This window comes from Pogona vitticeps, chromosome 4, assembly GCF_051106095.1.
Source record: "Pogona vitticeps strain Pit_001003342236 chromosome 4, PviZW2.1, whole genome shotgun sequence".
NCBI lineage: Eukaryota > Metazoa > Chordata > Lepidosauria > Squamata > Agamidae > Pogona > Pogona vitticeps.
Window position 1 is genome coordinate 124,086,679 of NC_135786.1, and position 26,627 is coordinate 124,113,305.

At 42.6% G+C, this 26,627-nt stretch overlaps 1 protein-coding gene across 4 annotated transcripts in view; it reads left to right on the plus strand.

Annotated features, from left to right (window-relative positions):
- Positions 1-26,627, plus strand: part of KIFAP3 (kinesin associated protein 3) — a 308,839-nt gene that overhangs the window by 217,435 nt on the left and 64,777 nt on the right. For all 4 annotated transcript variants that reach the window (XM_072998260.2, XM_072998262.2, XM_078392439.1 and 1 more), the window contains 3 exons: positions 7,367-7,467; positions 23,340-23,448; positions 25,239-25,351. In XM_072998260.2, coding sequence (XP_072854361.1) covers positions 7,367-7,467; positions 23,340-23,448; positions 25,239-25,351 — 323 coding nt within the window. The remainder of the gene's footprint in view (positions 1-7,366; positions 7,468-23,339; positions 23,449-25,238; positions 25,352-26,627) is intronic.

A 26,627-nucleotide genomic window follows, 5' to 3' on the forward strand; every position in this document is an offset into this window, starting at 1 on the left:
GGCAGTAAAATATTATGCTTCCTCCTGTTTTCCCAATTAAATGGAGGACACTTTATTCCTTCAGCAGCTCTGCCACAGCTGGTTCCAATATTTTCTGTGTGAACATTGCCTGAGGTGTCGATTTCCTTTTAGCAGTAACTGGCTGAATCATATTAAGAATAAAGAGATTGTTCTGTTGGAAACCAATAATTATTTAGAGATTTGTTTTGAGGGTAGATTTTTGTGTAATTTGCAGCGTACAGATCTTGAAATTTTTTTGCCCCATTCAAATCCTCATATGCTTGGAGTTAGTATCTAGATAGACAGACTTCAGTAGAAGTGGTGTAAGGCCCGTCAGTTTTAGGTTATATCATTCAAGTGATTAGGAGTTACAGAACAGTGTTCCGTCCATTTTGTGGTGTGAAAGCTCATGTGTTGCAGGGTCATATACTAGATTTGTTTTTATCAAACATAAAACAGAATTCTTGTTCACTTACACAGAAATAGTTGCATAAATATTCCCACTTCGTGATAGTTTCCTTTGTGCAACCAGCTCTGTACTAGTGGTGAAATTAGGTACCTCAAGGATGGTCTAATAGAGAAGAAAAATCCCTGTGTGTTTATCCTTTGGTGTATGCTTTTGTTAACAGAATTATGGCCGTGAATAGTTTTCTGAACACCTTTAGTTAGTTACAATTCCAATAGGAAACATCTATTGCTAAACACAGCTACCTGTCCCACTCATTTCCTTTATGTTGAGTTTCACTAACTTTGCTGGGCTTCCATATCCTGTAGATGTGGAATTGTTCTGTTAATGACAAATTACCATATTTTTCGCTCCATAAGACGCACCTTTCCATAAGACGCACCATTTTTTAGAAGAAAACAGGAAAATATAATCTGTTTTCTTCGCTCCATAAGACGCACAGACTTTCCACCACCACCCCTGTTATGTGAAGAAATGCACCAAAAATGAAAAATGGGCTTATTAAAATTCATTGGTTGTCTTTTCTACTGTGTGACAGTGATAGGTAGGAAAGGTACATATAGTTCTAGCTCAGCTTGAAATTCCTTATGTCACATTGGAACAAAACAGTGACTGAAATGCAGTTGGCACAATTGTGTTGTGTAAATGGTGTGACATAATCACCCAGTGATCGAAATCTTTAATTTAATTAAAGTTAAAGCTTCTTATTCCCCACCCCCACCCCACCTCCTGGGCTCAGGTTTTGATGCTCCCTAGGGATCTCTTTTGCTCCAGTGAAGCCTTTGGGAACTTTAGGATGGGGGTGCGGAAGCCTTTAATGTTGGGAAATTGCCACCAATGGTCCAAAAGCAGTAAATATGATTTCCTCATAGGCGTTCTTGCCTTATCCTGAGGTTCCCAAAGACTCTTTCAAGGCAAAGGGATTGCTAGGGAGCCTTGGAACCTGATTTGGAGGGAAATAGGAAGTTTACATTAAATCAAAGTAATGATTTCCATCACTAGGTGATGACAGTTGTGCCACTTGGATTTCAGCCAGTATTTTTTTAAGTGGTGTATCATTTCTTCAGTACAGACTTCTTATCTCTTTCTATGAATTTTCAGTTCAGAGTATATTCTCTAGTTTGAATAGTTCACATTTTTGAGACAACTTGGAAATCATGTACAGAGAGGTGATAAACCCCGTTGTATATTATCTAGGCCTTCTACTCTGATGAGTAAAAAGAATCATTGTGGTCTATAATTGCTATTATATGGCTTTCGTAACGTCCAAGGGCTTAAAATAGTGTTGAACTTTGAAACCATCACATGTGTAGTTGGAGCTTTTAATTTGTTGAAAACTTGTTGTGAAAACAGCCCAAGGGACATAATATTTTTCCACCCCAGCTGCTCACGATGAATTGCAGCTGCAAATTTAAACAGTATTGTTTCTATAAACCGCTGAGTATGTTTTATAATGGCAATAATTTCCACAGAAAAATCAGTTAGTGCTGCTAATGACTAGTGTGTTGAGCATTAACTGCCTTCAGATGGGAATGACCAAGTGTTGTGGAATGGCAGTATAAATGCAAAGAATAATTGAATAAACACTTCAGAAAAATGATTTGTATAATTAATGATAAACCTCTGAGAGAATAAATTCAAAGTATTTCTGGTCACTTCATTTTTTTAGATAATAAGCTTATTTTTCAGATTTATTGCCATAATAAAGAACATCCATGCGATTAGTTTCTGGGTTTTGCTTTGCCAGCATCCTGTTGCATGGCTCTGCTAGCACAACAGGAGTCATGGCAGCAGCAGGTTGTCACCAATTAAAGAGTTCCTGCTTCAGTTTTGGGTTGCACATGAGTTACAACTTTTTATAAGATTAAAGCAGAACTGACATCTTTACCTTTAGTCTTTGGTAATACCTTCACAGCTGATTGAATAGCTCAATAAGCTAGATGTCTGTCTGTGGAGCTAAAGGTTGGGAGTGCAATCCCCTAATTTGCCTCCAGGAGGAAAGGACAGCCTGTGTAGTTTTCGGCAAGCTGGACAGCCCCAGAGTACACCCAGTAATCTACTGAGAAGATCCTGCCATAAACCAGAATTGACTTGACAGCATGTAATACTTATTATTAGTTTCTTCATAATGTTCTGCCTGCTCCAGATGCTGAAGTCAGAAGGATAGCTTTTGCAAACATGTTTGTTGCCTGTCTTTGAAGGAAGGAAGGTCTGCTTTCAAAATTCTATTAGTCCTCAAACTGTGGATAAAGGTTTTAATACAAATGTAAAAAAGAATTAGAAACAACGGAGAAAATGAAAATAAGCCCACCTGCCTTGTTGTGATGGGTTTTCAGTAGTCAGTTCAAGTATCTTAAGCATGACTGCATTTTTTTTCAGGACGGGAGTATTGTAGAGTCTAAGGCAAAATTATTTTTTGCTAAAAGGCGAACATCCATGATGATAAAAATGATAACACACTTTTGCAATTTTTTCTGCAGCACAAAAAAATTCTGTGGCCTTCAGAATATAATTGATATGACCCATCTGAAATTAAGAATTCTTCAACCCCATTGATTCCAGTGAAAATGATTTAAAAAATATACTTAATTGTAGCTAGGTGGTGCCTCATATATTTTTGGATCCCTGATACAGAGCAAGCAAAGCTCGGAAAAGTTACCTTATCAATACTAGCCCCAGAATTCTTTAGCCATAATACAGTGGCTTGAAGTAGTAACATTTATGAACTTTGAAAATATAGCTGAATAAGTTTCTTGTGGTTTGAGGACAGTTTGCCCAGCTGAGCTATTAAGATTTCCACTTCCCTTCTTTAACAAGATATTCAGATTTCAGTTTTTAGAATTTCCGTGATAAACAGCAGTGCATACATGTTTAGGTAATTAAATTGTAGGAATGGTATGGACAGAGTTTTATGTTATGTGGTTTTTTTTAAGAAGTAATGTGTTAGTGACAAGTTGTCAACTTTTATGGAAGCTACTGATCATTTTATGAGTATTGAGTTAGTTTACTTTGCTGTTACTTTACAAAAATAAGGAAATATCGTCAAAAATTGCCCCAGTGACCTCCCAATCAACATTTTAGATGAGAAAAGTAAATGGTACCTGTTACACACACATAATGCTAAAGAATTTTATTTTACTTAATATTATTATATTGTTATGCCAACCTATGGTTCTTCTTTGTGGTCTCTGTGAATGCACACAATTTGGTTGTTCTGCGCCTGCGCTGAACCTCTCTGAAGTTTCTAGAGCTTAAAGACACATGATTAGTGGGAGGTTCCCCCGTGGAGCACATGCTCCACCCATCCTTGGTCCCCTAGTTCCTTTTTTCCTGCTGTGTTGAACAGACCTGTCGGAAAGATAGAGCATTATATTGAATTGTATCATCTTCAATCATCATTATTTCTACAATCTGGCTCCTACAGCACAGCCTTCTCCCACATAAGCATCGGTATCAAGACCTCAAGATCTCAATGACATCAGAGGTTAGTGTTGGTAAATTTGATGGTGATTCTTGTGATGTATCAGAAGCCAGGTCTTGATGAAGATGAGGAGGAGGGAGATAGATCCTCGATCTCAGGAATCTCAATAAATTCATTCGACCTCGACACATCAGAATGTTGACATTAGACACTATCATTTCTCTCCTTTCACAGGGAGATTGGTTTGTCATCATTGATCTCCAAGATGCCTACTTTCACATCTCTGTTTATCCAGATCACCACAAATTTCTTTGGTTCCGGTTTGACGACATCACATACCAGTTTTGCTCTCTCCCATTCGGGCTTTCCACAACACTGAGAACCTTTACAAAATGCATGGCACCAGTCTCCGCCTACCTTCGACTTCAAGGTATCAACATATTTCCTTGCATAGACGACTGACTGATAGTCTCAACCTTGTATCATGATGCCATCAGAGCTACCCATCTCACTCTCGACACACTCGGCCTCAAGGTGAATCTCACAAAATCACATCTGGTACCTTCTCAAGATGCCACCTAAATCAGAGCCCACTTCAGTTCTCTGTGGGCCAGAGCATTTCTTCCACAAGAGAGAATCTTGAAACTAAAAAAGGCTATTCAACCCTTTCAACTTCTAGCTTTGGTATCAGCCCATCATGTCCAGCATCTTCTCGGACTCATGGCCTGGACAACTTCAGTTATACAACACGCTCGACTCAAAATGAGATCACTTCAGTTGTGGTACCTGTCCCTATTTGACCCCATGACGGATCACCCATCTATGCATTTAACAGTAACATCCAAACTCGCACGTCAACTTACTTGGTGGACGTTTTTCCTGAATCTGACTACCCTTTTTGCCTCTTCAACCGACAATACAAGTTACCACCGATGCCAGCCCATCTGGTTGGGGAGCACACTATCTGCATCACAAGGTTCGTGGCCTATGGACAAATCAAGAAAAAACATTACACATCAATTATCTCAAACTTTTAGCAATTATAAGGGCTTTCCACACTTTCTTACCACTTATTGCAGGATGTGCAGTCCAACTCACTACGGACAATACGACGGCCCCTTACTACATAAACAAGGAGGCACACATTTTCTATTCCTCCTATACCTGACCGTCGAGCTCTGGGAATGGTGTTACCTACATCACATCTTCCCAATAGCAGTCCACATAGCCACAGAAGAGAACTCTCTAGCAGAGTACCTCTGTCGCCTGACATTGAGGACACATGAATGGTCCCTAAACAACACCATCTTCGATCTCCTGTGCGACCGTTGGGGCACTCCTACCATCGACATCTTTGCTTCTCGAGCAAATGACAACATTACTGTTCTCAAGCCAGTGTTGACAAGAACTTCATCGGAGACACGTTCGTGATAGACTGGGACCAGGACCTACTCTATCTATTTCCTCCCATACCACTTATACAAAGGACCATCATTCAACTTTGACAGTTCCAGTCCAATGCAATCCTTCTCGCCTCATGGTGGCTGAGGCAACTGTGGTTCACCCACCTCAGGTCGATGTCAACCGACTCATTCAGACTCCCTCTGATCCCCAGTCTTCTCACACAGGACGATGGAATGATCTACCACCTGACATACCATCTCTGAATCTGACAGCCTGGAGGATACTCCCTCCATAAAGGATGTGCTTGAGCGAGCTTGAAAACCCTTGACTCAGCTACTAAATCAGAATAATGGACAGCATTCCTCTCCTTTACTGACTCTCACAGCTTACCTGCAAAACCAGTTTCCTTGAAAACTTTACTTACTTTTGTCCTCCATCTATTCAATTTTGGACTGTCCTACTCTACTTTGAAAGTCTATATCTTTGCTATTGTAGCTCGTCAACCTCCCAACTCTAAATCAGCTAAACTCTTTTCTCACCCAACTGTAAGAAGGTTTCTTAAAGGACTGAACAATATTTGTCCTCCACGCCAACATATCCCTCAATCGTCTCTACTACTTGTCCTTAATACATGTATGCATCCACCCTTTGAACTTATGGCTATGTGCAATCTCAAATTACTATCACTGAAAACGTCCTTTCTTATAGCAATAACATTCGCTAAACAAGCTAGCGAACTTGCTGCCCTAAGTTCCGATCCACCCTTCCTTCAATTCCATACTGATAAAGTCACATTGTACTTCAATGTTTCCTTCTTACCCAAAGTTGTATCTGAGTTTCACCTTAATCAACCAATTATCCTACCAACACTCTTTCCGTCACCATCAACGCCTCTCGAGCACATGCTCCATTCACTTGACGTAAGACGTTCTCTTGCCTTCTGCATTGACAGGAAGCCTTTCAGGAAATCACACTGACTTTTTCTATGTTTTCACAGTCCTCACAAAGGGCCACCAGCTTCCCCACAATCTATTTCTAGATAGATTGTCCAAACTATGTCATTGGCGTACGAGTTATCAGGCAAGTCACCTCCTGAATACTTAACGGCACACTCCACCAGAGCGCTGTCAATATCTGCTGCCTTCCAGCTTGAGATTGAACTCCCTCACATTTGCCGTGTGGCCACATAGTCTGCTCCATCAACCTTTATCAGGCATGACCATTTGGATGTCAGAGCACGGAGTGATGCTGGTTTTGGCAGAGCTGTCTTGGCATCCTTTCTACCATGACGTCCCACCATCCGGTAAGTTAGCTTGCTTGTCACCCAATTGTGTGCATTCACAGAGGCCACAAAGAAAAAAGAGAGGTTACCTACCTGTAACCATGGTTCTTCTAGTGGTCCTCTGTGAATCCACACATCCCGCCCATCCTCCCCTCTGTCCGTCATGTTTTATCTTAAATAGTTCTTTTACCCGGCGGACACTTGTCAGGAACTCAGGGGACCAAGGACGGGCGGAGCATGCACTCCATGGGGGAACCTCCCACTATTCATGTGTCTTTAAGCTCTAGAAACTTCCAAGAGGTTCAGTGCAGGCACAGAACAACTCAGTTGTGTACATTCACAGAGGACCACTAGAAGAACCATGGCTAGAGCTAGGTAACCTCTCTTTTTAAGCAATAAAGCTTGATCCTCTTATTGTTATGCTCTCATTAACAACAGGCAATTCATTACATTAGGTCTTGTACGGCTTTAAAAGAAAAATGTATTTATAGTCTTGAAAAATAAACCAGGATTTAGTGGCTCAACGTGATGTTATGTACGGTACCTCTGAACATGCCTCTGGAGTGGTTCCTGTGTTCAACTGTCCATCTGACATGTCATTATCTTGAGGGGAAAAATACTTCTGTTTCCCAAAAGAGCAACAGCAAAGGAGCAGAATGAATGCTTGTTTCTGTAGGAATTAGTTGTGCAAAGATTCTATAAAATCTGGACTACTGTAAATTAATGTTTGTTTATTCATAACTGATTGGTTTGATCACATTACATTTACTTTTTAATTTTTTTCTTTCATTAGGAAATGAAAATTATAAGCAAGTGGCTATGTGCATTCTCTATCACATAAGCATGGATGACCGTTTTAAATCCATGTTTGCATACACAGACTGTATTCCACAGGTAGGTATGCCTCTTTTCAAATAATCATTCCTACCATACCATTGTCCTTACATTCTTTTGAATTTGATTCAAGATTATTTTAACTTTAAATGGATTTCTAAATGGTGCTTTAACAGCTAAATGTCTAATGAAATGTCAAACAGTACAATTCTGAATGAAATACAAATAAATTAATTTTATCTAGTCATTTTAAACATAACAAAGATATAAAGATATAGCAGCAAAATTGAATCAATTATTTTTCCACCCAAAGGCAACCTAGGTTCTCCAGAATTAGTTTAAAAATTTCTGGTAGGTAGACACCTGTTATTGTGGCAGTCTTCTTTCCAGGTCTCACTGGAGTCTTCTCTCCCAATCCCTCTTCTATGTCTCACTCAGTCTCATCCCTAATCTTTACTTCTCGTTTGATTTTTTGAATTGCTGTTCCCAGAATTCACCCACAATTCCCCTGGGCAAAATTTTGGGAAATGCACCTAAAGTTTATGGAGCAGCTTTTGTTATCTGCATGTGGGCCTCCTATTGCCTTTCAAGAAGAAGGACACTGCTCTGGCAGTGGCAGGACTCAATGGGACTTGCAAGGATCCATAGGATGGGTAGTTTTACTGCCTGTTAAGTTCTATAGAGGTAATTTCTCAAAGACCTACCTGCCCGATAAGTTACTGTGACTCTGATAGAGCCTTGCTACTCCCAGCCACCATAAGTGCTATTTCTTTATTCAAAGACCAATAATGGTGACATAAGCCCATGTCTAGGTAATTGAAACAGTTCTGTAAACTTCTGTTTTGGCTGTATTTCTCATCCTGGGATTCTGGGAGTTGCAATCCAAAAACTCTGGAATTCCCTTCCCTAATAAATATTCCTAGTCCTTCAAATCCCACATTCCCTCAAAAATAATAGTTTCTTTGGGAGATGATGGGTGGCCAATCCAGGAAGAAAAGCTGAACCTTACAATGTTAGTTTCTCTACCTGCAGATTTCTAGTATTCCTGTCACCCAGCAGCCCTGTGAAGTTCCAAGATGGTGGGTAGTGCAAGCCAGGTGGGAAAGATTCAACCCCTTGGTTGAGTCTCTTTTCCAACATACTCCCCAGTCATCAGTTTTATCAGGCTCCAAGATGGCAAGGAAGATCATGCCAGGTGGAAAATCTCAGCTCACATATATCAGTTTGTGTACCAGCACCTTTTCAGCATGCTCTCTAGCCAGCAGTTTTCTCAGTCCCCAAGGTTGCTGGGTGTGGCAAGTTGGTACAAAATACTTAGACCTTCAATGTCATTTACTCCACCAGAAATCTTTCTGCATGTTCCTTCCATCTCCTGCTAATGATCCTTGCCCACCACTACTGCCTTCTAGTGTATTATGAAGCTGCAAAACAGAGCTGAGTGTATTCTCCAGATGTTATTGGTTTATTAGGCTTGTTGTACGTAGCTGTCAGTTGTTTGTGATGTTTATTGGTAGGTTTACGGCTTTATTGGGATTGTTTTATTGTATTTTGAAGAAAGATATAGAAATGTTTTAAATAATCAAAACAGTTCTACTTTTGGTTTCCTTTTAAAAGAATTCCAAAGTTATATTGGATGGTGGTAAATCTAACAGTAATTCTACTTTTACTTATACTCTTTCAGTGTTTGTGTCTTTTCTGTTTTTTTCATTTTGCAAGAGCTTGGCAGTAGATTTTGCCTCTTGAGTCATGTTTCCAGTCTTAACGACAGAGAGTTTTTACAGTAAGAGGCACCAACAATAAGGGTTCTTTTTCCTACATTGCCCCAACATGTGTATGACTCATCTTGGAACTATTGACTCTCAATTCACTAGAGTGAATACATTTTACTGGACTTCCATGCATTTTACCACAGGGTGACTTTGATTTAAATCACAATTTAAAAATTTTTAAATCTGATTTTTTTTTGACAATTTAAATCCTGATTTAAATCTATTTGATATTTAAAAATTATTGATTTCTATCCACCCTGTTTTGCTACAGATTCTTATAGCTGCTTCTTCATAGTCTCTGTGAGTCAGACTTACAAGTTATTCTGTATCTTCTTAGAAGTCTCTGGAATTTTCTACAGCCTAGAGATAAAGTTGTTAGCTCTGCCCCCTTACACCACTCTGGGTCTCCCACTTAATGTTACCTTCAATTCTTTTTGACCATCACTTGAGTGTGATCTCTTTGGCTATCTTCTGAAGCCTTCTCTCTTTCTCATAATGAAGACCACATTTATAATGGTTGTAAATAGTTCTTCGTTTCTCTCTCTTTTTCCCATTTTTTTTAAATAACAGGGAGATAGAAAGGAATTTTAGTTTGAGTTATATTCCCCCCTACATAGCCCCTGTGGGTCTGTTTAAGCAGCGCTAACCTTGTAAAAATAGAGTTCTACTGACTCATAGTCACTCTCTCTACCTCTGCTGCCTAGGTGAATCCCGTCAATGAAAATCTTGCCAAAACTGCAAAAACCCAATAAGGCAGTTAATAGAAAATTAGGCATTTTAGGCTTCTTGGGCCCCACTGAAATTGCACCTGTGAGAGAAGTCTTTAAGGGTTGTAGATACCATTGAGGAAAAATCCTCTTTGGCACCCTTATCAGTTTGTCAGACCCCAGCTCAATTTACCCTTCTGGAACCTGTTCTGTTGGCCTCTGTCCACACCCCATGAGACACCTCTTCTCCCCCAGTTATAAAGCAAATTTACTCACCATCAAAGGATTTGGGCTCAACTCCATCAATGGTCTTCAATTTTTACCATGGTGTCAAAGTCATTGTCATCGAAACCCATAGCTTCCAATTCAACATAGTCAAAGCCTCGGAATGACCATAGCATTCATAGTCATCCGTCCGTTGATGCCCCCACCATTGCTGCTGCAATGTATAGAATCAGATAACCTTGTAGCCTTGGCTCAGCATTGGAGGACGAAGCCAAACAGCACCTAGTACCAACTTCTCTGCCCAGTCTGTCTTCAGCATGGACCCAACTTTCTCTGTCATCTCGTGATACTAGCATACAGGAACCAACTAAATGGACCTCAAAACAACCCCATATTGAGGTCTCAGATATGGAGATTTCTCTTTGGACTCTGATCTTTATCTAAGTGGACTTCCACTTGGAGGCAAGAGGAGAAGGGGAAGACAGAGGACGAGATGGATGGACTGTGTCATTGAAGCTACCAACATGAATTTGACCAAACTCCAGGAGGCAGTGGAAGACAGGAGGGCCTGGCATACTCTGGTCCTCCCAAGAAGCAGGCGTCTTTTAATTTTGTGGCTGCTGTCACCATCTGCAGTGGGGCCCAAGAAGGTAAAAGCTGTCACTGCCTCCATATCTTCGCCTCCTATTTGCCAGGAGGTGATTAGACCAGTGGTCATGATCTTACTTAGTTTTTTTGATGTTGAGCTTCAGACTGTTTATTTATTTATTTATTTATTTATTTAGTTAGTTAGTTAGTTAGTTAGTTAGTTAGTTAGTTAGTTAGTTAGTTAGTTAGTTATTGTATTTATACCCCGCCTATCTAGTCATTTCGACCACTCTAAGCGGCTCTAGTGAGTCTTTTGCGCTCTCCTCTTTCACCCTTTAATTCCTTCTCACTTTCTGCCATCAGAGTGGTATCATCTGCATATCTGAGGTTGTTGATATTTATTTCGTCAGTCTTAATTCTGGCTTGGGATTTGTCCAATCCGGCCTTTTGCATGATGTATTCTGCATATAAGTTAAATAAGCAGGGAGACAATATACAGCCTTGTCATACTCCTTTCCCAATTTTGAACCAATCAGTTGATCCATATCCAGTTCTAACTGTTGCTTCCTGTCCCACATATAGATTTCTCAGGAGATAAATAAAGTGGTCAAGCACTCCCATTTCTTTAAGGACTTGCCATAGGTTGCTGCGGTCCACACAGTCAAAGACTTTTGCATAGTCAATGAAGCAGAAATAGATGTTTTTCTGGAACTCTCTGGTTTTCTCCATAATCCAGCGCATGTTAGCAATTTGGTCTCGAGTTCCTTTGCCCCTTCGAAATCCAGCTTGTACTTCTGGGAGTTCTTGGTCCACATACTGCTGAAGTCTGCCTTGTAGGATTTTGAGCATAACCTTGCTAGCATGTGAAATGAGTGCAGTGAGTGCAATCTGTGCCCATACCACCCATCAAAAGATGGGGAGGGACCCTGAATTGTACTAGCTGTAGTATTCTGGGTAGTGGTCTGTGCCTCTCAGGGCCTGTCCATCATATTGAGTTTAGAATCAAAAGTAACGATCACTCTTTTTTTTTAGTTTCTAATCCTTTTATTTATTTATTTTATTTTAAGTGCTGTCATCCACAGAAACATGTGCACCTAAAATAACTTGGATCTTGCTCTTCAAAAATTATATTTCAAATTCCTAGGCTTGTAAGAAAACTGCCAGTTGGAATATAGAATAACACATGGAGTGTTTATCACTCACTTCTGTGATTTGGAAGCTTCTGTGGGATTTTATTTTGCAGCTCATAGGTTCATTGGTTTAAGCAGCATGTTTATCCTTTTGTAAACTTTTAATGGCTAAAAGGAATGCATTATCACTGGAAATTATGTTTATTCCTTTCCCAGTTAATGGGTGCTATTGTGGTAAGAGTTAAAAGTAAGCATTAACAGTCCATTCTTGTTTAGACCCCAGGAGCGCATGCATTATTTAAATAGGTGTAAATGCCATCCAGATGTTTATAAAATCGTTTATAGGTATTAGCCTGGCCAATCATAGGGCATGGTTGCACAGTGATGTCATAGGGTATTCAGTATCCATCCACAGAGCACTAGGGAAACCTATGCAGCTGACTTAACCATATGTTTTCCACCAGAGATGTCTATTTGGTCCCTCTTTGATCTGAAGGATTCTTTTTAGCTTAATGCTGGTAAATGTCCCTCTTGACAGCCCCCTTTGCTTTTGTTCACCATTATCTGCTGAAGTTTAGAAACCGGAGCATTACTTCAAACATTATAGTTAGGGAGTAGCCAGTCAAAAGAGATTCCGGAGGCATGCGCTTCTGGTGTAATCATTCAAAGATGTTTGAGCTGGGGATAGAGAGAGAGCTGGATTGAGGTGTATGAAAAGAAAACTGTGGGGGTTGGCCTCTGGTCACTGGTAAATAAGTGAAGTCAGGTGCCAGAGAGTCTAGACACAGTGATTTTAGTCCTGTGTTCTGGTATCTGATACTCAATATGGGACTGTCTGATTGAAAACTACTGCTTCTTCGTTGCACATGCTGTCGCTTTTTTACTGCTTTCCATTAAATGAGGAAAAGATGACAATGGACATAGTAAAAGCAGAACAAATTTAATTTTAATATTTCCTATTTGGGAGCAATTACATTCCCCTTTGAAGTGGCACGAGTAGCAATCAAATTAAATGAAGGCATAATGGGAAACTTGGAGTTCATACCAAAGAATTATCCTAGAAACTTGAACTATTTTAGATAAAGCTACAAGACTCCTTTGTGCAGGAGTGTAATAGGTTTTAACTTCACTTTTTTCTCTTAATGAAAAGAGAACTGTGATGCCCAAGCCTCCCAGTTTTAATTTATACAGAATTTAAGGCAGTTTTTTAAAATGAAAAATTCAGTGTGAATTACATTTTGATTTCTCTCTCCTTAATAGCAAGGTTGCTTAGGGAAGATTGATATCCCTGCTTTAGATCAAAATATTGTTGAAGTAGCTTATAACAGATAATAATATTTACATGCGTAGAAATGCATCCCTTACTTCCCTGGGTGGTGGCAGAGATCAGAGTTTTCTTCTTTCAAGGAAAAAAGTAATTTTAGCCGCAGATATTCATGGTTCAATGATACCTTTTTGGAATGTATTGTACATTGGGCCACTAGTGAAGACAATCTTAAGAACTGCGATTCTTTTAGAATTCTGAGAGCTAATGTGGTATTTTTGTCACAGAGATGTGAACACAGGAGTCCTGGGTACAATTCCCCACACAGAATCACAGAATAATGAAGTTGAAGAGGCCTTTAAGGCCATTGAGTCCAACCCCCTGATCAATGCAGGAATTCAAATCAAAAGATTACCTGTCAGGTTGTTGCCTAGATTTCTCTTGAATGCCTCCAGTGTTGGAGCATTTACCTCTCGAGGTGATTGGTTCCATTGCCATACTGCTCTAACGGGAAGTTTTTCAACTGTAAACTGGCTTTTTGTAACTTAAACCCATTGTTGTGTGTCCTGTACTTTGGAATGATTGAGAACATATCCTGCTTCTCCTCTGTATGACAGCCTTTCAAGTATTTGAAGTGTTGAACCTTGTAAATCAATTGGTGACATTGTCTTAATCATATATCAGCCTGAACTTCCTAGAGAGCTATTGTGAGTCTATAGTTAGGAGAAGAAGAGCTGCCATGAGCTCATTAAAGATGTGATATACAGTAGGACCCCCATGTCCTCTGGGGGTTAGTTCTGCCAGAGTTTCTTAGCGCAAATCGCTATTTTAGCAGAGTAATTCGCGGTCCAGGCAGTCCAGAAATAATTCACACACAATCCAGCAGCATTTCCTTCAGCAACGTGTATTTACATCAGTATTTACAGCGGTCTGGCAGCATAACATGTAGAAGTGATCTTCAAGCAGGAAGAAGATACAAATGACTGTATAATTCACACATATATAAATATGCAGGACCAATCAGATCACACATTGCATCATCCCTGAGTTGCATCATCCATGAGTTGCATCAGCTCTTCTGAGTCATCCTGACTCAGCTTTAACACACCTGATCATTATGGATTCTTATTAATACACTCCATTCTGCTCAGGCCTTTAATTTTCCACACCCCAGTGGATACTGAGAACCGTGAATGATATATATAAAATGGTAAAAGGGAAGGAATTTTTCCCCACATCCATTACCAGAACAATCCACTAGAGGGCACCAGAGACCATGCAATGTATTATTCACTATGATATATATCCATAGCTCAATCTCTGGCTCCATCCAATGGCCTGTTCTGGTAATACATGTGAAAATTAGGGAGGGGGCGGATTTTTTCTTCTAATATTTTTAGACCATGGATAAGTGAAACTGTGGATACTGATCTTGTGAATATGGGGGTCCTACTGTAAATTTATCAAAATGACTAGTTATCTAACTGGAACCAAACATACAGAATGCATTTTATCTGTCTTGAAATTACTTCAGTGAGCCTTGGTCTGTTTCTGGACCCAGTTCTTGTTACTAATTTTAACTTTTGGAACTCTGATAGCAGCCTTGATTCCACTGTTGTGTTTAAAATGATGGAATGCAGCTTAAAAACTAAAATAAGTACCAGAAGCCTTTCTTAGATTCTTTGCCCATTTGATGCAAGGTGATCCAAAATGGAGCTCATTCTGTTGCGATGCCAGAAGAGTTGGAGATGGAGATTTTACTCCCCAGAAAAGTTTGTCCGATACTGTCCCCTTTGGACAGGCCACGCCCCTGCAGGGATGCCATGCCCCCCGCACACAGACCACACACACACAACTGTTGGGAAAAGGTTGGGGAGCACTGCCTTACAGTATATAATTACAAACCAACAAACCAAACCACTGACTGCAAGTTAACATGCTATGACAAAATGATGTCTATTAATTGAGAGGGCATTTTTTGAAAGGCATGTGGATTGGGCAGAGCGTAATGTGTGGGCCACAGTATATAGCCTAAGGCCAGAATTTCATGGCAGGTTTTGAAGAAAGTGCCCCGGGCCTAAAACAGGTCAGAAAGCTTGAAAATGGCCCAGAATGACTGGTCTTCCTTCTTGGCACCTTTGGAGGGTGTGGCTGGCTTTTCTGTAAGCCAAAATTGTGGGGTGGGGGGAGACACAGGAATACAAAAATGGTGTGACCCCCCGAGGTCCCAGTGGCACATCCGCAACCCCTGAAAGTCATCCACCCTTGCTGACTGGGAGAATGCATCAGATAGGTATTTCAATGCTGATCACAACAGCAGTACTGAGAGAGGAGAAATACATTACTGTACAGTGGTGCCTCGCATAGCGAGGTTAATCTGTTCCGGATTAACCTTCGCTATGTGAAAACTTCGTTAAACGGAAAGCAAAAAGCCATTGGAACGCATTAAACTTAGTTTAATGCATTCCAATGGCTTCCGTACTCACCGTTCAGCGAAGTTCCTCCATACCACCGCCATTTTCGCGCCCTCGGTAAGCGGGGCGCGAAACTGGCGGCCATTTTGGAACCGCCAATCAGCTGGGAGGCGGGCTCTTGCAAGGAGGGAGCCACCTCCCTCCTCTGCAAGAGCCCGCTGCCCAGCTGGGTAGAAACGCTGGCCGGCTCTTGCGAAGGAGGGAGGTGGAGGTCCTTGCTCTCCTTCACAAGAGCCTTTCTACCCAGCTGGGAGGCGGGCTCTTGCAAGGAGGGAGCCACCTCCCTCCTCTGCAAGAGCCCACTGCCCAGCTGGGTAGAAACGCTGGCCGGCTCTTGCGAAGGAGGGAGGTGGAGGTCCCTGCTCTCCTTCGCAAGAGCCTTTCTACCTAGCTGGGAGGCGGGCTCTTGCAAGGAGGGAGCCACCTCCCTCCTCTGCAAGAGCCCACTGCCCAGCTGGGTAGAAACGCCGGTCGGCTCTTGCTAAGGAGGGAGGTGGAGGTCCTTGCTCTCCTTAGCAAGAGCCTTTCTACCCAGCTGGGAGGCGGGCTCTTGCAAGGAGGGAGCCACCTCCCTCCTCTGCAAGAGCCCACTGCCCAGCTGGGTAGAAACGCCGGTCGGCTCTTGCTAAGGAGAGCGGGGACCTCCACCTCCCTCTTTCGCAAGAGCCGGCCGGCGTTTCTATCCATCCTGGGCTTGGATCCGCCCCGTGCTCGGCTGAGTGCGGGGCGGATCCAAGCGGCGGCGGCGGCAGGGTGGGTGGGGGTGTCCGGACCCCCCTACCTTGCCCCAGCGGCCGGGAGCCAACCCGCGCCGCCTATCCCAGTCATGCTAGCATGACTGGGATAGGCAGCGCGGGGCAGATCCAAGCGGCGAGCCGACCCGCGCTGCCCATCCCAGTCATGCTAGCATGACTGGGATAGGCAGCGCGGGGCAATTTCAAGCGGCGGCGGCAGGGTGTGTGTGTTCCGGACCGCTTCCAGTGCTTTGCCTGGAAGCTTTCCGGATCCACCCTACCCTGCCCCCGCCGCCGCTGAGAGCCTTCCGAGCTCTCAAAGGGGTTCTCTCCAATGTCGGAGGGGGGCCCTTTGAGAGCTGGGAAGGCAAAATGTCGGCAGTCGGGCGGTGGCTTCGGGGTCCTTCCAAGGCCGCCGCCCACTGCCGACATTTTTCCCCAGCTGAGCGGCGGGAGCGGTCCTTCAGAGGCTCCCGCCGGTCAGATGGGGGAAAATGGTTGCCTATGGGGAAAATCGCAAAGCGATTTTTCCCCATAGGCAACATCGTAATGCGATCGCAAAAGCGATCGCAAAATCCGCAACGGTATGCGGATTAATCGTTAAACGGTGCACTCGTTAAGCGAGGCACCACTGTACTTTTGTTCTGAACTGTCTTTATTATCCAGAATGTTCCTGTTCCTTTGGAATTACATCATTTTTCTACTGTGAATGAGCAAATAGCCAAGGGAGACTTTGATTTTAAAATGTTTTTTAATAGAAGTTGAGTGTCCTTTTCTTCTTCCTGGTCTCTGTGAATGCACACAATAGGGTTAGTTCTGCACTTGTGCAGTAGTTCTTGGAATCTTCTAGAGCTTTAGCATGTGTTCACCAGGATTACCCCTTTAATACACGTGACCCACCCACCCTGGCAAATGCCTCAATTCCTTTTTGCCACCGTCTTTCAAAGAGCATCTCTGTTCACCATTTTTTTCTTCGACTTTCTTCTCTATAATTGTGAGTTCTGAGAATAGGGAAAGATAGAGAAGGGGTTAGACTGCAAAGGGCTTTGTACAATCCTCCCCTTCCACTGCCCCCTTTCCCCTGGGTTTACTCCAAGTGTGCCTCAGCATCCTCAGCAAACAAAGCCAACTTGCCAGTCACGGAGCAGGAGATGGGGTGCTTGGACTCACCTTCAGGGAAGAATGGTACCTCCCTCCCGCCGTTGCATCACGTGCTGTCCCCAACATTCATTCAGTCTCCTGAGCAGGGAAACATGTCAGTGGAGATCATGGCAATCATCCAATTGACTCACTCAAGCCCAAAGTCCCTAGGCTACTCGCCTTCAGCTCGAGGTTCTGTTTCGGCCTCTGCTATGGCTGGGCTGCTTCCACCTCACAAGAAGGTGAGGAAAACTCACCATACTGGAGACACCGACCAGCGTGATACCGAACTGCAAGACTCCCAGGTACATGAACTGCCAATATCGCACCACAGCCAGGCTCAACATCGCTATCTTAAGTGTGTCACTCTCCACCACCATCCTACCTGCTATGAACCCCAGACCAGCCCATGTCGAGATTATTCTATGGACCCGCGGCTATACCCGGAATCAAGGCGTTGCCAATATGCTTACTACTACTTTTCCAGTTTCTCAAGGTCGCCGTCTCCACTGCAGTACCGTGCCAACAGGGAGTCTTATCAGGACTCATCCTCAAATGAGGGCTTTGAGCCCCCTTCTCTGAGACCAACACCGAGTAGGCAACACCTCAAACGTCCTCCTCAAGTAGTCCCACGGGCCTCAAATTCAGCCTCGGTATCGAAGCACCCATGCCATGCTGTATTGGCACAGGCTCAAGCTCCTGGATCTACAACTCTTTCCCAGGTCTGCTCATCTTCCCTCCCGGTAACTACTACATACAGAGAACCTCCACCGGCCCCTCTGGAGGCCATGGCACCTCATCCGTCTTGGCAATCCATACCACATTCTTCCTCTCAGCCTCCTTCGGACCTGTGGTACATGGTATCGGTAGGAACAAGCACCGATATACCTCTCCTTCCCCAGATGATGCTTAGCTCTGCTCATTGACACTTTGGCATGTACTATAGCCCCCCAATGATTTGTACCATGATCCAGAACCATCACACAAAGTTTCTGACACCAAAGCCTTTGGTTCCATGCCACCAGAGGAATCTCCCTCAAATCTCTCAATGCCAGACTCAGATATGGCGGATGTTCATCCCCCCCTCTCCAATGGAGGACCTCTTCTGCTCACAGCTTATCATGTGCATTGCATGAATTATGGACCTCGAGGTCAAACAGCTTCCTCCAACGAAATCTGACAAGGTCTACAAAGACATTAACCAGGACCACGCTTCTCCTCTACGTATGCAGTTCATTCCCTCCATGTTAAAACTTATCAAAAACTCTTGGACCAAGCCCTCTTACATTCCTCAAATCACCAGATAGTTCTAAACTCTCTACAAAATACATGGTGAAAACACTGCTTTTCTATTTAAACACCCTCCTCCTATCATTGATGTGACCCAAAATAGAGCTCACAACCACTCCAATGTTACCCCTAACAACTGAGGGCGCCTCAAGCTCAATATCATGGGATGTTGTGTATACTCACTGGCTTCTTTTATCCTACGGGCAGCCAATTATCTTTCAGCATTGGGGGCATATCACTACTTGTGGAACAGAACCTTGCCTATCCTCCAGTTGCCTCTAGAGGAGCACAGAGCCTAAGGCCTCTGGCTCCACCAGGAGGCCATGTTTCTAGCCCTCCCAAGAAGAGATCTTGGCTAGCATGTTGTTGATGCAGCATCCAAACAAATGGTTTCTGCAGTGGCATTCCATAGACATGCATGGCTCAAATTTGCGGGCCTATTGGAGGATTCACGATCCCAGATTGAAGACTTACCCTTTGATTAAATAGGGCTCTTTGATGGGTAAACTGATGAAATCTTTGATAACCTACAAAAAATGAGAAAGACAGCACGGTCATACAACACTCAGCAGTATTACTGTCCGCCATTTAACCAGTGGCAACGTACTTACAGTGGTGCCTTGACTTACGAACGTCCCAACCTACAAACATTTTGAGTTACGAACAGCTCCGTTCACAAAATTTTGCTTTGATTTGCAAACGGAGCTTTGACTTACGAATGAAAAAAATGTGGGGAAGGTGGGAAATTTGAACTTTTCAGTAAACCGTTGGCCAGCGAAGAGGCTGCTTGTCTGCTACCTCGCTTGCTCCAGTGGTTAGAGAGTGTGGATATGGAGAGAAACGTCAGACTGCCAACTGCCTGGTACTGTACTTTATGGACTTTTTTTTTTTTTTGCTTTTTTTGACTTTTGGATTTTTTACTTTTTTAAAACAGAGAGATTGCCTGTTCTGGGTGAGTACACTGTATTTACTGTACAGTGGTTTTGCAGCTTGGGGTGGGGCTAGGTGGGTGATTATGTTTCTGTGCTGGATGTTGGTTGTAAAATCAGAAAACTGTTTGCTAAGGTCTGTCTGGCTGTTGGGCTCTAAAATGCATTTTAGTCTTTTGGTTGCTTGGTTTAAAATGTGTTGGTTAAGCATGTGTGGATTTAAAATGTTTTAGCCTCCAAACTCCCCCCCCCCAATTGTCTCCTCCCCCCTCTGTCTTCTCTCCCTTTTTGTGCTTAAAAAGCACAAACCTTTGTCTGAGGGATCTGTGTGCCCCAGTGATGACCTTCTTTCTTTCTTTCTTTCTTTCCTTTTCCCCCATTGTCCCCTCCCTCCCTCCTTTCCTGCCCCTTTTAAAATCTAAATTCATTTTAGGTTACAAGAAGAAAAATTCTCCCCCTAGTGGTAAAGGACGGATTAACCGGCTTTGCATTAGTTCCTATGGGAACTAATACAGTACAGTGGTGCCTCGCACAGCGAGGTTAATCCGTTCCGGATTAACCCTCGCTGTGTGAAAGCATCGTTGAACGGAACGTAAAAACCCATTGGAACGCATTAAACATGGTTTAATGCGTTCCAATTGGGCCGAATACTCACCGTTCAACGATGCTTCTCTATGGCCGGCAGCCATTTTCGCGCCCTCCCCTCGCTTTACGTCGGCGCGAAAACGCTGCGCACGGCCATTTTGGGGCGTCCGGTGGCCACTTTGTAGCCACCGAACAGCTGATCGGCGGGTCGCAAAGTGAAGGTCGGTAAGCGAACCGCTTACCAACCTTCATTCTACGATTTTCGCCCTATGCGGGCACCGTTTTGCGATTGCATTTGCGATCGCAAAACCGGCCTTGTAGAGCGAATTCATCGCTCTACGAGGCGCACGTTGTGCGAGGCACCACTGTACTTCGACTTACAAACTGTGCCTTGACATAAGAACAAAAAACAGCCAGAATGGATTAATCGGGTTTCAGTGCATTCCTATGGGAAATGGTGATTTGACCTACGAACGTTTTGACTTACGAACATCATCTGGGACGGATTAAGTTCGAAAGTCAAGGGACCACTGTATATCAACAAGCAAGGAGGCACTCACTCTTTAGCCCTCTTTTATCTTGCTGTCCAGTTTTGAGAGTGGTGTTACAAATGCCTGATGGCAGTCCATATTACCACATATTCCTGATGGCAGTCTATATTGCCACATATTCCTGATGTCAGTCCATATTGCCACAGAGGACAATGCTCTAGCTGACACATTATGCAGACTCTGAGTTCAGAACCATGAGTGGTCCTTAGAGAACTCATTCTTTCTTCACCTTCACCACCACTGGGGCACCCCAGCAGTGGATGTCTTTGCCACTGTCAGCAATGCAAAATGCATCAAATATCCAGAGCGGGTATCAGCATCAGATCACTGGAGGATGCCTACATGACTACCTGGTCTGCCAGCATGCTATACTTCTTTCTACCAGTGCTGCTCCTACAGAGGATCAGAGTTACTCTCTGTCAAGACAAGCTAGATGCGATCTTGATAGCCACGTAGTGGCCCATGGTTTACCACCCTGAGGTCCCTAGTGAGCGACTTCCTCCTCCTTCCTCATCTGTTGATGCAGAATCATGGCAGGATCTTCCACCCAGATCTACAGACACTACATTTCACAGCATGGCAGAATCTCCCTCCATGATGCAAGTTCTGGTGCGTTCTCAGAAGCCATCTACAGACGAGCTGTACACCTACAGAAGACAAACAAGTCTTGCTGAGAGAAAATCAGCATGACTTCTGTAAGGGTAATCTTGCCTCACAAACCTTTTAGAATTCTTTGAAAAGGTCCACAGGCATGTGGATGTGGGCACACCAGTGGATATTGTCTATCTGGATTTTCAGAAGGCGTTTGACGCGGTCCTTCACCAAAGGCTGCTGAGAAAAGGGATAAAAGGGCAGGACCTCTTATGGACTGAGAATTGGTTGAGAACCAGGAAATAGAGAACCAGAAAATAGGTGTCAATGGGCAATTTTCACAATAGAGAGAGATGAAAAGCGGTGTGCCTCAAGGGATCTGTCCTGGGACCGGTGCTTTTCAATCTGTTCATAAATCACCTGGAGACAGGGATAAGCAGTGAGGTGGCGAAGTTTGCAGACGACACAAAACTTCTGGGTGGTGAAGACCAGAAGGGATTGTGAAGAGCTCCAGAAGGATCTCTCCAAACTGGGAGAATGGGCGCCAAAATGGCAAATGGATTTCAATATAAGAAAATGTAAAGTAATGCACCTTGGGGTAAAAAATCAAAACTTTATCATCTGATGGGTTCTGAGCTGTCCGTGATGGATCAGGAAAGAGATCTTGGTGTGCTGGTGGACAGCTTGATGAAGGTGTCAACCCAGTGTGCGGCGGCTGTGAAGAAGGCTAGTTCCATGATCGGTATCATTAAAAGGGGGACTGAAACTAAAACAGCCAACATTATAATGCCATTGTGCAAAATACTGGTAATGCCGCACCTGGAATTTTATGTTTTGTAGAGCAGGAACACCCACCCTATTATCTTTCTCCCTAATCACTCTGAAGTACTTTTTAAAACAAAGTACTGAGTTTAGTGCTAGATCACCTGATCATTACATTGATATACTAATTTAGTGTTGGATCACGTCTATACAACCAGACAAAAAGATAAAAATCAATATGAAATAGAAACAACTCTGATGAACTTCAGTAGGCTACTATATTTCCATGGAATATGTACATATGTTTTTACTTTATAGAGACCTTGAAAAAGCTGCCAATTTTCCCTAGTATTGTGTAACACTTTAAACAGCTTACCAGCTTTACAGTGAATCCTAAGAGGAGCACTGGGGAGGGGCAGAAGGCAGGACCAAAAGAAGGGGGACTGCAGGCTATAAGTGCAGATCAAACCGTATCAAGGGCTGGTGTGGAGACTGGCACCAAAACAATCTGCAGTTTCCATGTGATGAACTAATCTGAACAGGAGGGTAAAATAGGCTGCATATTAAGCTTCAGCAACGCTGAATTGCTCTGGAGCGATTTGGCTTGCCCATAGAAACGGGCTTGAACCACGGTTTGGCTGACGCCTGCACAGGTGTTCCACTGGCACTGTGGGTTTCCTTCCCTCGCCTACCCCGTGTAATTGCCCAACACACTTGTCCACTCAGATGAGAAGGCAAAGGAAGGAAACACACTGCTGATGATGAATGGGTGATTACGCTGAGGAGGAAAATTCATGCTGCCTGTGAAACACCTGTGTGAATGCCGTGCCAAACTAGGCTGAACTGCCAAACTGCAGTTTGTGCTCATTGCTACTTGCCAGTGTATTCTTAATATGCAAGTTGTTGCATTGTCTTACGATACGCAGACACCTTAATGCTAAAAAAAGAGAAGATAAAATTGATTTTTTTAAAAAAAATGTAAATGCTTTGACTTGGTCTTAGTCACTGTATTTCAAATTTCAGATTAAAATATTGGGGAAGGCAGGTTATCATGAGTTTTAAAAGGTTGACAAATACTGGTTGAGATTTTTTTTCTGAGACATGTCTTGAGCAGTGATTAACTGGCTTTGGCTAGTATTAATGACTTTTGTTCTTCTGATAAAGCTAATATTGTAAAATCTATGTGTTGCTAGTTAATGAAGATGCTGTTTGAGTGCCCTGATGAACGTGTTGATTTGGAGCTCATTTCCTTTTGCATTAATCTGGCTGCAAACAAGAGAAATGTGCAACTTATTTGTGAAGGTGCGTTGAACAGTAACAGGTAACTGCATAGCCAAGACAAACATAGTAAATGGAAATGAAATTTGGCTGTATTAAATTGTGCTTTCCTGTGACCACCCCCACTTAGAAATCTTGGACCCCCTGAGGTCCTTGAGATACCTTAGGCCTAAGCAGTTTAAGGCTTTATAGGTTGGAATCAGCACTTTGAACTGGGCCTAGAAATTTGGATGACTTGGATAAAGGAACAGAGCAGATGGTCATCAGATTTAAAGATGACACCAAACTGGAAGAGATAGAAGAGGAATATGTAAGACAGATTCAGGATTCAAGATTACTTTAACACTGGGGTCCCCAACCCCCAGTCTGCGGCCCAGTACCGGTCCGTGGCCTTGGCAGGACCAGGCCGCAAAGGCAGATCTCCTGGGCCCCTGCATGCACTCCTCTCCACATGCACAGCCCACTCACCCACGCATGCTCACACGTGTGCCCCACCCACCCACAAGCACGCCCCACCCATGCGTGCGAGCACACCCTGCCCACCTGTGTGAGATGTGTGCCCCCAAAGCAGGGACTCCCCGCCCCAACCGGTCCACGGTTTCGAAAAGGTTGGGGACCACTGCTTTAACATTAGAACTGGGTCAGAGCTCTCAAAAGGCCTTTCAGCCTTGGGGCAGAAAAATCAGATACACAAGTGTAGGATGGGATACAGCTCATTTGGGAGTAGTACATACAAAAAAGATGTAGGAATCTTAGTAGACCACGATCTAAATGTGAATATCAGTGTGATGCAGCAGCCAAAAAAAAAGTCAGTGCAGTTTTAGGCTGCATCAACATAAATTTAGTGCCAGTATCAAAGGGAATACTGTGTCCAGTTCTGTGCACCATAGTTTAAGTAACATGCCAAGTTGGAAAATGTACAGGTAAGGGTGACCAAGATAGTAAAGGGTCTGGGAACTAAGCTCTATATCGGGAGATGACTATATTTAGCCTGGAGAAGTGAAGAATGAGAGGTGATATGGTAACCACCCTTAAACATTTGAAGGACTGTAAGATCAAAGTGCAGCAGTGGTGTAGAGGACCACTTTGGAAGGTGGTAGACTCCAACTTTATTAAAAAATTTTGAACAAATATTTGTTGGATATCTGCCAGGATTTCTTTACCTGTGGATTTCCTACATTACCATGTTTCCCTGAAAATAAGACAGGGTCTTATATTAATTTTTGCTCCCAAAAATGCATTAAGGCTTATTTTCAGGGTATGTTTTATTGTTTTCATGTACAACAATCTACATTTATTCAAACACAGTCATGCCATCTTTTGGTTGCTGCACAATGCTGCACAATGGCAGAGGGCGGGATTTCACTTAACTGGGGGTTATTTTCAGGGTAGGGCTTATATTATGAGCATCCTGAAAAATCATAATAGGGCTTATTTTCAGGTTAGGGTTTATTTTCAGGGAAACGGTAGCATGTTACTGGACCCAGTTATTCTTCTGCAATTGACTTCTGCAATTCTGTGATTCTGATGTTTTGCTTCTTATTGGCAATAGAAGGAACTTGGAGTTTTAAAAAAATGAATATGAGAGAAAGTAAAATCATAGATGGGCATGTTTGTATATATGTTCTGTTGATTATTCTGTATAATCTACAAATTGAGTATTGACAGTAAATGGCTACCATAATTTTTCTTTTTCATATAATCACTGTGAATCATGTGAGATATAAAGAGATTGGATTGTTACAACAAAATCATTAGTCGTTTGTACATTTTCTCTCTATTTTTTGTTTTGTAATGCATTTTGTTCCTTTCAGGAAATGGACTGAAGATGTTGATGAAGAGAGCACTAAAATTTAAGGACCCATTACTGATGAAAATGATTAGAAACATCTCTCAGCATGATGGACCCACTAAAACTTTATTTATTGTAAGCATTTGTCCCTTATTAATGGTTCTTGTCCTTCAATGATGCTGGGGTTTGTTTTGCGCCAATGAAAATAAAATAAGATAAAGAGCAAAGAACACTTGATTCTTTGTGTTTGGTACTTGCAAATTTCTTCACTGCAAGTGTTTTAATTCTGTTAGACATCCATGGTCTTCTGGAACTTAATAACTCCTCATAAACTAAATCAGTGGTCCCCAACTTTCTTGAGCTGATGGGCACATTTGGATTTTTGGGAGAATACTGTGAACAACTGCATAACATGGCTATTGTTGGAACTTAGTGAGCCACAAGTTAACTGTTCTAGGACGCAAACTGTTGAGCTGAAAATAAATAAATATAAAATTAAAAAAGCCCAAGTACCCAAGGAAAAAAAGCCCATAAGTGAGATGTTGGGGCAAAGGGAAATTGCTGAGTTGCTGCTGGTGATTATTGCATTCCTGCATCTATTTTTGATGTGTATCACTTTGTCTCATGCAAATCATACACAACCTGAAATCAACAAATTAAAGGCTTTTAAATTAGTGGCATTCTGCCATGGCTAGTGGTATAATTCTCTTTATCTTGTTGGAACTGCACAATAGGGTACTGGCTCATAATGTCAGTGTCTAAAAATCAATTTGATACATTATGAACTTTCAGATAATAAGAAACAGCTGTTTCTAAATGTTGTAATTGTGTTTTTTAAATGATATTCCACCCATCTCCTATTATAGGATCCAAGGTGGATCATCATATTGATTGAAAACAGATATTTTTTGTATTATTTACTTTAGTTATACCTCACCTTGTTCCCTCTGCAAAGACTGAAAGCAGTGTACAACAACTAAAAAAGTATAGTAATACCTTGCATAGAGGTCTCCCATTTAGCACCGATTTGTTACAGCACACATGCTCAGGACCCTGTTTTGTGGTGCTCAACAGGAGCTTGAGCCTACCTAAAGGAGTTAGACTGGGCTTTCTGGCAAGCTGGAGCCCAGTCTGTTGCTCTGTAGTGGAAGTAAATCAGGCCTGTAGGAGCCCTTAAGCCCACTCTGACTGCACTATACTGGAGATAGACCATGATTCCAGGAGACCTGGGACCCAGCCTGTCCACTGATGTCAGAGGTAAACTGAGCCACTGGAACTCCTGGCATAAACTATAATGTTAAATTGACTATGTTTAGTGCTAATTCAGTTAGCACTTCGTTTTCTTGGAATGTATATTGAGTGCTAAGTAGAATATTATTGTATACATATAGTACAGTTAAAAAACAAGTGG